The sequence below is a fragment of the Stegostoma tigrinum genome, chromosome 1 (assembly GCF_030684315.1).
Source record: "Stegostoma tigrinum isolate sSteTig4 chromosome 1, sSteTig4.hap1, whole genome shotgun sequence".
Taxonomy (NCBI): Eukaryota; Metazoa; Chordata; class Chondrichthyes; order Orectolobiformes; family Stegostomatidae; genus Stegostoma; species Stegostoma tigrinum.
Genome location: NC_081354.1, coordinates 125,677,031 through 125,687,801, shown reverse-complemented (window position 1 = coordinate 125,687,801; position 10,771 = coordinate 125,677,031). Strand labels below are relative to the sequence as shown.

Here is a 10,771-nt window from a genome sequence, read left to right as displayed (position 1 = left end):
GCTCAGCAGGTCCGGCAGCATCTGTGAAGAAAAAATCAGAGTTAAACTTTCGGGTCCGATGACCTTTCCTCAGAACTGAGGAGTTCTGAGGAAGGGTCACCGGACTCGAAATGTTAACTCTGATTTTTTCTTCACAGATGCTGCCAGACCTGCTGAGCTTTTCCAGCAACTTTGTTTTGGTGCTGATTGCGATCAATGTAAATAAATAAATACATGAGACATGCTCCTGATACGGTTTGACTGCAGGGCTGTGATTGGGCTGGGCACTTCTGCAAAATGAAGTGAATAAAAATTCAGAACGATTTAGTAATCATGCTAGTGAGTAACTCTAATTTATAAAGTTACGTTTATGGGTGGGTGAAGTGGAAGAGGACCTGCACTTCTAGTCTAATCACCTGCTTTCTGCTTTCTCTGAGACCGATAATAAATGCAAAAAGAATTAAACAAAGAACTGCAGATGTTGGAAATCAGAAACACAACCAGAAATTGCTGGAAAATCTCAGCAGGTCTGGCAGCATCTGTGAGAAAAATCAGAGATAATGTTTCGGCTTCTTCCGAATTGTAATAATTGTACAATTTGGAGATGAACTCTCTATCATGACTTCCAGTATATTTGCCAATAATTATCCATTGATATTTGAATAGAAAGTTTATGACGCTGAATCTACTTTTGACAAGAAAGCCTTATTAACACTCGTGTTATCATGACAGGGAAAGAAGGCGAGCTTTCTGAACAGGAGTAGGCCATTCAGCCCCTTCAACTTCCCTCCCCCGTTGGATTCATTTGGATTGTGGTTGATTTGCACTCCAACTGCGTTATCCAGCTTTATTGCCCTCGCATGACCAAACTTGAGCTCAGCCTTAAAAGCTCCAGGTGTCCTAATGTCCAAAACATTAGCGGTGGACAGTTGCAACTTTTTATCATCCTTTGTGTGAAACTGTGCTTCCTTATTTTGTTTCAGGATAACCCAGACTAATTGCGTTTGGACTAGACATGGTTGACTAATTCTTGATTTCCCACCTGGAAAATTTGTGTAAAAGTATATTGCCCCGTCCGTTATAACGTCATTATTACCGGGATCAGACTACCCCTTAATCTTCCGGATGTGATTACAAACCGGATAACAAAATACTACGGGTGCTGGAAACTTACATAAAAACAGAAGATGCTGGAGAAACTCAGCAGCATTTGCAGAGATAGAGGCAGAGTGAAGGTCGCTTGACCTCGACCTTGAATCGGAAGCTGGGAAACTGAGCATAATGAGATAGAAACAAACAGAAAACAGAGATGATGTTTCGAATTCAGAAACCCTTCTTCAGAACTTGTTCTCTCTCTGCAGATGCTGCCAGAGCTGCTCAATTTCTCCAGCATTTTCTGTTTTAAATGTGAGTTTCCAGCATCCGCAGTATTTTGTATTATTTTTAAAGATATCGAGACTGCGTTTCTGGTGCTTTTCCTTGCAATATAACCATCTAATAATCCACTCTCGATTTTCTTGCTGTAAACGACCTGTTCAGACTTGAACTGATTTGTGGAAACGTTAAAGAGTTGGTCAGGCCGGACAAACACCTTTTAAGAGTATCGGGGTGTTCCTATTCAGTTTGTCAGCAGCCAGGAGACTCTAGGATCTCCGATAATGTGGAAAGTAGTAGTTCAGCAGTGTGGCTATATAACAAGTCAGAATGATTGAAAGTGAAGCTGGAGGGTATTCCAGGTTTGAGATTTCCCATGGATGAGGGGCATAAATAAAGTTTCTTTGCGACAAACACCTAGTGCCTGCTGTTGTTCTCCATTCGCTAAATTTTATTTTGAACTGATTATTTTCCATTAACTTGCGTTCCATTCTAAACCCGTAGGGGATTACTCAACAGCCATGATGTTAACATATATATAGAACCTTTATAAATGAAGTGGCATTATTAATATTTGTGTATGATAATGGGGGATTATTCAAAACATGAACACATATAGGGTAACCCAGGTAAATATTGTCCAGACTTCGATTTATCTGTCGTTTCTTTGCACATTTCTTTCCTTAATTTCTTCTCAGTTCTGATTCTATTTCTAAACATTAACTCAAAACAAGGGGCTGCTCATGGTTCAGTCTCTGAGTGAATTGATCACAACTACGCTGCAGTTGATGTACTCAGTACTAGGGCTCTGACCTTCTTGGTAAGCGATTAAAGAAATCGATAAAATTATTTCAGAATCATACTTTGACATGAACACAAATGAGAACTGGAAGATTTGTTTAAAAAGCTATTTATTAGACAGGAAAAGAAATCCAGGCTACAACACTAAATAAATAGTTTAGTCACATAAATCCATCGTGCCTTTGTAAAATATGAAATACATACAATACTATTTACAGATTACAGTACTATTCTTCCTCAGTAAACTGCACAGCTGAGGTCGGATATGTTTCATTTGTTCACAATAAAAATATTGTTTTCATCAAGTTTTCAAACTTCAGTTATCTCCCCTATTATCCCGTATTAATGACATATTTGTATCACTCCCATGTGCATGCAGTGAATAATCTGACTTTACCACAAGTTTCACCTAAACTAAAACTCTATTCTGTAAATATAAACTAACAGCCACATTGATTTCCAGTTGTTTTCTTCACCTACATGTAGTCGATTCTGGTAATTTTGTTTGATTTTGTCTAACGTTGATGCAATGCTGCATGGAAACAGAGGTGACCTCAATGTGAGGAGCTGGGAACACGGTCAAAATTCAGAGCTGAGCCTCTGTCTGATGGCTCAAAGCCCTGCAAGGGAGCCAGTGACTCTTCGTTCAAAGCTAACAGCAACTTCAGTCTCTGCACACAGTCCTCCAGCAAACAGGGTGGGTAACCACTGAGCTCCAAGCTGGGACCTTCCCTTGGATGTAACATCCGATCGGCCAGGATGAGGGCAGAAATGGCCAGCAGGGAGGGCGGGTATCCATTGAAAGAGTAGTCGGCGAAGCTGAGCTCGATAAGGCGCCTGGCCAGGCGTTCAGAGCTGGCAGCCTGGCTGCGCGGGTGGTGATGCTCTATCCTGGTGATGGTGAAATGCTCTAAGAAGAAGTCCACGCTCGGCGTTAACAGCTTGAAGTTCAGTTTGATGAGAATGATACACTCCAGGTTCCGGAGCTGGTCCCCTGTAAAGGCGTCACAGCAGAGAGAAAGGAGTTGTTTAATTCTGGGAGGGTAAACTTCAACCTGGAGAGATGGGTATAGGAGGAAAAATAAGCAAAATGTTGAGTTAGTTCCCACAACAGTTAGTCCCAGTTGACAAATTGAGCAGGCACTTTGGTAACTTACTGAGGGAATGCTGTATTGTTACTCTTTTAACCAGATGCCCACTTGGTCTGTTTAAGGTGGATGTAAAACGGCACTTTGCAAAGCAGACCGCGGTTCCCCTAGCTGCCTGTTTCTATCAACCATCATTGCAAAATCTCATTCATCTGGTTTACAGTCCAGTGTTTTATGACCCAAACTGGCGGCTGTGTTGATTTACAAAAACGCACTCGAACATGGGTGAAGAGGCACGCTTGGTGCCTGAACACCAGTTAGGCGAGCCCAGGTGTAGCAAAGAACTACAACGTTGCAGTTCCAACTACCTGGGCTATACTCACTGCGCATGCAGCTTCTTGTAGAAGGCTCTCCCACATTTCAGCTACAGGTATGAAAGTAACCAATGGCGCACGTCGCAAGCTGTGCGTTTCTCGGAGCTAATTTACAAAAATACTCTACCCAACAGAAACACAGACCCCAACCTCGCCCCGAGGTCTGGACACCGTGGGTGCTCTTCCTCTAGGTTTGCACAAAAAAACGATGGCTTCTGGTGACTCAGGGAAATGTGCCCTACTTAGTATCTTCAGGAAAGGAATTGGAGGAAATTAGTTCAGTAATTTCTGGGAAAGCTTTAGACTCGGATGTAAATAATAATTAAATATCGTAAGAATCGATACATTAATACAATTTATGACCAATATTTCCTTGACTTTAAAATTCTTAGAAAAAGCACATGCTTCTTCCATTCTGATGAAGCGGTCTTGCTGTTTTAAAAGTGGGTTCAGGACCGGGCTGCACTGAAAGACCAGTCACTCACTTGTTTGCATGCGAGGAGAAGCGACGTTACTCCGACAAGCTGGAAACAATCTGAAGCCACGGGGGTCGTTTGAAGGAAACGGTCCATAATGTTGACAGTGAGGCACATCGATTCGAAGGAAAAGTTAAAGTGTTTGTGAACCGCAATCAGCCAGCTAACCAGTTTACATCTGTCTTCTGCAGTTATCTATGAAGGAGACAATAAACATGCAGAAAGATGCCGTCAGGTTGTCCTTAGACAGATATCAGTATCACGCAGCAGTGGCCGTTTCATCTGCTCGGCTCAAGAGGGGAGCAATGTTGCGGGGCGGCACGGTGTCTCAGTGTTTAGCACTGTAGCCTCAGCGCCAGGGACGCGGGTTCGATTCCAGCCTGGGTGACTGTCTGTGCGGAGTTTGCACATTCGCCCCGTGTCTGAGCGGGTATGTTCCGGTTTCCTCCCACAGTCTAAAGATGTGTGGGCTCGGTGGATCGGCCATGCTAAATTACCCGTAGTGTTTTCAGGCGTGTGTGGGTGATAGGGGAATGGGTCTGGGTGAGATGCTCCAAGGGTCGGTGTGGACCTGTTGGCCCGAAGGGCCTGTTTCCACACTGTAGAGAATCTAATGTGCATGAATGAATCGGGAATTTTATTAAGAATGTGTTGGGACAGGACAGAGGTGTTGTGTACAAGATTTAATACTATCAGAGAAAGTGTGTCAAAGTGCCTGTGTCAGTTGTATATTCCACTTAATTTAGCGCAAGTGAGTCAATTTCTTTAAAATAAAGTTTGTAAATATTCTTGATAGGAGCAGCAATTATATAAAAACCGAAAGAATTGCTGATGCTGTAAATCAGAATCAAACAGAAATTGCTGGAAAAGCTCAGCAGGTCTGGCAGCATCTGTGAGCTGAAATCAGACGACACCAGGATACAGTCCGACAGCTTCGTTTGAAAACACAGGCTTTCGGAGCCTCGGTCCTTCTTCGGGTGTCACTGAGGCTCCGACAGCTTCTGTTTTCAAATAAACCTGTTGGACCCTAACCCGGTGTGGTCTCATTTCTGACTTTGACCACCGCAGTCCAACATCGGCACCTGCACATTAAAAGAAATCAGTTAATGTTTCGGGTCCGGGTTCTGAGGAAGGGTCACCGGACCCGAAACGCTAACTCTGATTTCTCTGCACAGATGCTGCCAGATCCGCTCAGCTTTTCCAGCAACTTATAAATTGCGCGGTTCTGCTTTAAGAGCTTGGCTTTAAGAACTGTGGAAACACTGGCCCGAACTGTCGCTAGTTACCTGGGGCTGACGAGCCAGGCAGTTCCGAGGATGAAATTTCTTCTCAGATTCCCGATTAAGATGGTAGCATTTCTGTCCGTATTCCCTGAGAAACTGTAAATCGAGGTGAGCTGTCAGCCGGAGAGGGGAGTAGCTGGTTGGAAGGGCGGGACTGTCAGTGTCCGCGTCCGCAGGGCGGCAACAAAGTGACGGCTCCAGCGCACAGCGGCCGCTCGACCCCGAGCTCCAGTTTCGGTACCTCGGGCACTTGAGTCTTTTCAGCGGCGCTCGGATGCCCGCGCTGTCTGGGACGCCCTCAGCCCTGTCTTCGGGAGTGACATCCTCGTTGACGGCGGCGGCCCAGCGTTTTCTTTTGCTGGGGCTCGGCGCCGCTTGCAGCGGAGCTTCTTCGCCCGTCGCGTTTGCAACCATAGCTGCAGAGCTGAGGGACTGAGCAGCACAGCCCTCATTCTGAGCCGGGCCTGGCGTTACCGCCGACTGCAGCCTCGCCTGCTTGGCCCATCCTCCTGGAATTTCGCCACGACTTTTCCCACGTTGTCCTGGCGCTGCCGGATGCCGCTTTTCCCGGTTAAATGACCGCCCATCGTTCTCTCCCTCCCCCTCTCCCTGTCTTGTTGCCCGGTGGGGCTAAGACTCGGGGCTTGCAATACCCACGGCACACGCCCACCTGTTGCCTGGCAACCGGCTGTGTGGTCAACATCCCTCGCCTTGATCCGCCCAGCAACAGAGTTCCCGCTTGCTCCCAATTGGACGGCCGGAATTCCAACTGTTTTTGTTATTATCAAAACAGCAGAAAGGTTTAAAGACCTGCACTTCGTTTAACAAACGAAGAAATTGTTAGCCGCTGAATTCCAGGTGCGATAACTGTACATATTTGTAAACAAAAGATCACGGGGTTCTAACCGCCTCTAAAGTATGCATTGTCCGTTTGGCCGAATCTGTTGAAATCTGTGTTCTGTTGTATTAATAGTTTTTGTCCTGCCCCTTTCCGACAATACCAGATGAAGTACTTACCATGCAAACAATGCTGAATGAATACGGAAGAATTCTAATAAAATCAAACCAAATCGAAGTCAATTGTAACAGAAATAAATTTCCAACAGGAGAGTCACGCAGTGATTCTTCAATCCATACACTGAGATACAAATATCACGTGTTCAATTTACACAGGCCATGATGATCAAAAATTATCGAACAACTATGGGCTCGTCAGGGGGAAATTTTAGTGAAAACCAGCGTTTAAAAGTGGTGTGAAAATTTGAAACTACGTTTCCTTTGGCGTTTGATAACTCCTATGTCTTAAATGACCTAGCAGAAATAAAGGTACCAGGGACATGACAGTCAAGCAATATTTTCAACGCGAAGACAATACCTTCCACTTTGAGAGATAGTAGGAACTGCAGATGCTGGAGAATCTGAGACAGCAAGGTGTAGATCATCCAGCTCTACATCTCTTTACCTTCGACTTTGAATCGTGTTAACGTAACAGAGGTGGAGTATTTTTGACTTTCCAATGTATCTGTTCAGTTAACTGTAACAGCAGTAACTCAGTAGGCGGCAATCCACGCTTACATTTTCGAAGGCACCCTTCAAACTAAGCTATTTATTATTTGATATTAATATGAGGATATTTGCATTCAGGAAACTGTTAAACGGACATAGAAGGTTTAGTTTTCATGATATTTAGTATTTATTGCTGAATTCCAGGTATGATAACCACAATGACACACACTACCTCTCTACTTATTTATAAACAAAATACAATGAGGTTCTAACCGCCTCCAAAGCATGCATTGTCCGTTTAGCGAATCTGTTGAAATCTCTGTGTTCTGTTGTGTTGACAGTTTCCGGCCTGCCATTTTCTGATGTATGGAATAAAAAGGGAGCGAGAATTGCCGCGCTCTCCTCGGGGAGGGATGCTCCCCTGGGGAGTGATATCAGACGCCAGTCACAGTCTCTCTGTAAACACACAGCCACGGCTGCAATCCGAGCCGAGACCCATTGCAAACAAACACACCAGGGCCTTAGCAGCAGCAGAGAGCTAACTACATACACTACACCATTAACGCCTCACCGAGTTTATGGGATTAGCAGAAAGACAACCGGCACAAGCTGTTCCCTCACTGAGTCAGAAATGGTCGAACGAGTTATTCCACCTTAACTGAAACTACAATTCTTAGTTTCCTGCAACTGAACCAAATTGCCAATTGGAGCGTTGACACAGTCCTGATCAATTGGTTTCAACTAAGATATCATTAGTACACAGCTTGACGTGGTACGAAAAATACTGAAAGTTTAAACCTATCCGCTTAAATTCCCCTTGTTTCATAATCCTGACCTCACATCCAAAAAAGTGTCATGCGTGCGAAATTTCGACTCTTCGATAAAAAATATGGAATCTTCAAGAATTAAACAAAAACCAAAGAACCGAGTATACTGGAAGTCAGGTACAAAACAGAAATTCCTGGGGGGTAAAGAATTCAGCAGGTCGAGCAGCACCTGTGAAGAGAAATTTAAGTTAACGTTTCCGGTCGAGCGACCCTTCCTCAGAACACATGAATCTTCCAGGGTAGCTTCCTTCAAATCGTTAAAACGACCCTTTCTTAAATCTGCAATTACAAGTGTTGCCTTTGCCGAATAATTGAAATTAAGGGAGAGATAAAAGCCTGACCACACTTCTGGCGGTCAAAGGAAGAGCTTGAGTACTCATCTCAGGAATTATTTGGGCTTGGTGCCTACCTAGATGCTGAGAGCATCCTTGCCTTGCCTTGTCTTTTTATGCTTTTTCTCCCAGCACGGCTCTACACCGTTGTGCAGACACAAAGCCAAGCAGCTTGTCCTACTGGTCAGCGGTCATCAGTCAAGGATGGGAGAGAGATAATGGGAACTGCAGATGCTGGAGAATCCGAGATAGCAAAGTGTGGAGCTGGATGAACACAGCAAGCCAAGCAGCATCTTAGGAGCACAAAAGCTGACGGTTCCGGCCGACACCCTTCATCAGAAAAGGGGGAGGGGGAGAGGGTTCTGAAATAAATAGGGAGAGACGGATCGAAGATGGATAGAGGAGAAGATTCAAAATTAATGTTGCTACTTCCCTGAAGATTGTAATAAGCAGGCCCTCTAGCCCAGGGAACTCACCAGCTTTTAGTTACATCAGTATTGACAGTAGTTTTTTCTTTCTTCCAGTGAAACTGTTCATTTTTAAAAGCTCCTCATCTCATTACACACCCCAGCAATATTCTGGGCACAGAACAACTGCTGAATGATGTGCCCCTTTTTCTCACCACCGTTTCAAAAAACCAATAAAACAACCTTCTTATTCTCATGCACCTGCCCTTGTTCAGTAATGTATCCCGTAAGATTCTTGATAGATGGAAGAGGGAATCTCATGGCCCCCTAACTGAGCTCCATAACATGGGGACCAAATCAAGGATCACATCAACGTAACACGTGTGCTCCATTGAAAACAGGTTCCTCAACTGTGCGTGTGGGAGGGGGAGGAATGGGGAGGCGTGGTAATCTATAATACCCAGGTCCACATGACTCAATCACATGCATGGATTTCTGTATCTGCTATGAATTCATGACTCTTGCTACAATTACTGTGCGATCAGTTATACAGTTATTGTGTGTCTCCTATTTGGACTGGAGTTTACCAAATATCAAATCTCAATTGTGGGGTGTTTCAGAGCAGCACATCTTACATTTCTCCACTGCACACCACATTATGTATGCAAAAGAACTGAACAATAGAAGGGAGGTGAACTTGTTTGTCATTGAAAGCAAGGTCACATTTGACTGTGTGTGCCATCAAGAAACCCAAGCTAAACTAGAGTCAATGGGGAAGAAAATCAAGGAACGATGGCTGCTGGAGGTCTTAAAGATAAACAGAAATCTGGGGGGAAAGCAGGGTTAACGAAGAGTGTCGATGGGAATCAGGGGAAAACTTTGCACTGTTGGAGTCAAACACTGCACAAAGCAAGACAGACATGGTGGTCAGAGGGAAGTATCTCAGTTCCGTGACACTGTAGTGACTGTGATCTATCCATATTCACCCACCTCATCCATCACCTTCCTTCCATCACAACATCAGAAGTGGAGATTTTTGCTGAACTGCTCAATGCTCAGCATGATTTGAAATTCTTCAGGTACTGAAGCAATCCATGTCCATAGACAGCAAGATCAGGACAAACAGGCAGGCATGGGCTGACAAGTGACAAGTAACGTTTGTGCCACATAAATGGCAGGAAATGACCATCTTCAACTAGAGAGAATCTAATCGTCACTCTTTGATATGCAATAGCATTACTACTGAATGCCTCACGACCAAAATCTTGTAGGATATCATTGACCAGAAACCAACTGGACTGACCAAATAAATACTGTGCTACAATAGCAAGTTAGAGACTGTGAACTGTGCAGGAAATAACTCACTTGCTGAGTACCCAAAGCCTGTCCACCATCTCTAAGGCACAAGTCAGGAGTGGGATGGACAGCTCCTCATTTTTCAGAATGAGCATAGATCCAACACTTAAGCAGCTTGGCAGGAGAAAGCAACTCATTTGGTTGCCACAACACCCTCTCCCCCACCAATGCCCAGTAGCATCAGTGTATGCCATTTACAAGATGCATTACAGAAATTCAAAGATCCTCAGACAACAGCTTCCAAACCTATGACCACGACTGTCAAGAAGGACAAGGGAAGCAGACACATGGAACCACCACGACATGGAAATTCCCCAAGCCATTCACACCATCCTGTCTTGGAAATGTGTCACTGTTCCTTCAATGTCACTGGGTCAAAAATCTTGAAATTCCTTCCACAATAGTAATGTGGGTGCACCTATACCAAATAGATTGCAACAGTTCAAGGTAACCAAGTAGGGATGGTGTAACAAATGCTAGCCCAGCCAGTAAAACCCATGTTCCCCTAACAAATAAAATGATGAAGAAATCACCATGATTATTAAATCCTCTCTCTTCAACTCAATGCAATTCTCCAGTCTGAGATGGCACCGGGCATTCAACATAGCCTTCAGAAGTCATGCTCACGGTTACAGAAAAAGGTAACTATCTCAGTATTGTAGCATGGCAAGGCCCTTCAGCTCAATTCATCCATGCTGACCAGATATCCTAAATTTTGGCCCATAAACCCCTCCTAGCCACGTACACATTCAGATGCCTTTTAAATGTTGTAACTACCAACCTCCACCACTTCCTCTGGCAGCTCATTCCACACATGTACCACCCTCTGTGAAAAAGTTGCCGCTTAGGTTTACAGAGAGAGGCAGGGGGAAAGAAGGATTTACAAGGGACGTATGCCATCTAGTTTTGGACTCACCTACAACAGCTATTTACCCCTCCATGCCCTTCATGATGTTTATAAACCTCTA

General features: G+C 44.4%; 1 protein-coding gene across 1 annotated transcript; it reads right to left on the bottom strand.

Moving 5' to 3' along the window:
* Nucleotides 1-2,247: 2,247 nt before the first annotated feature.
* Nucleotides 2,248-6,356, bottom strand: LOC125455522 (cyclin-O). The gene is made up of 3 exons (XM_048537634.1): nt 5,379-6,356; nt 4,102-4,287; nt 2,248-3,209 (listed from the first exon to the last, which is right to left on the bottom strand). The coding sequence occupies exons 1-3, from the start codon at nt 5,787-5,789 to the stop codon at nt 2,709-2,711; spliced, it is 1,098 nt and encodes a 365-aa protein (XP_048393591.1). The 5' UTR covers nt 5,790-6,356; the 3' UTR covers nt 2,248-2,708.
* Nucleotides 6,357-10,771: the final 4,415 nt, after the last annotated feature.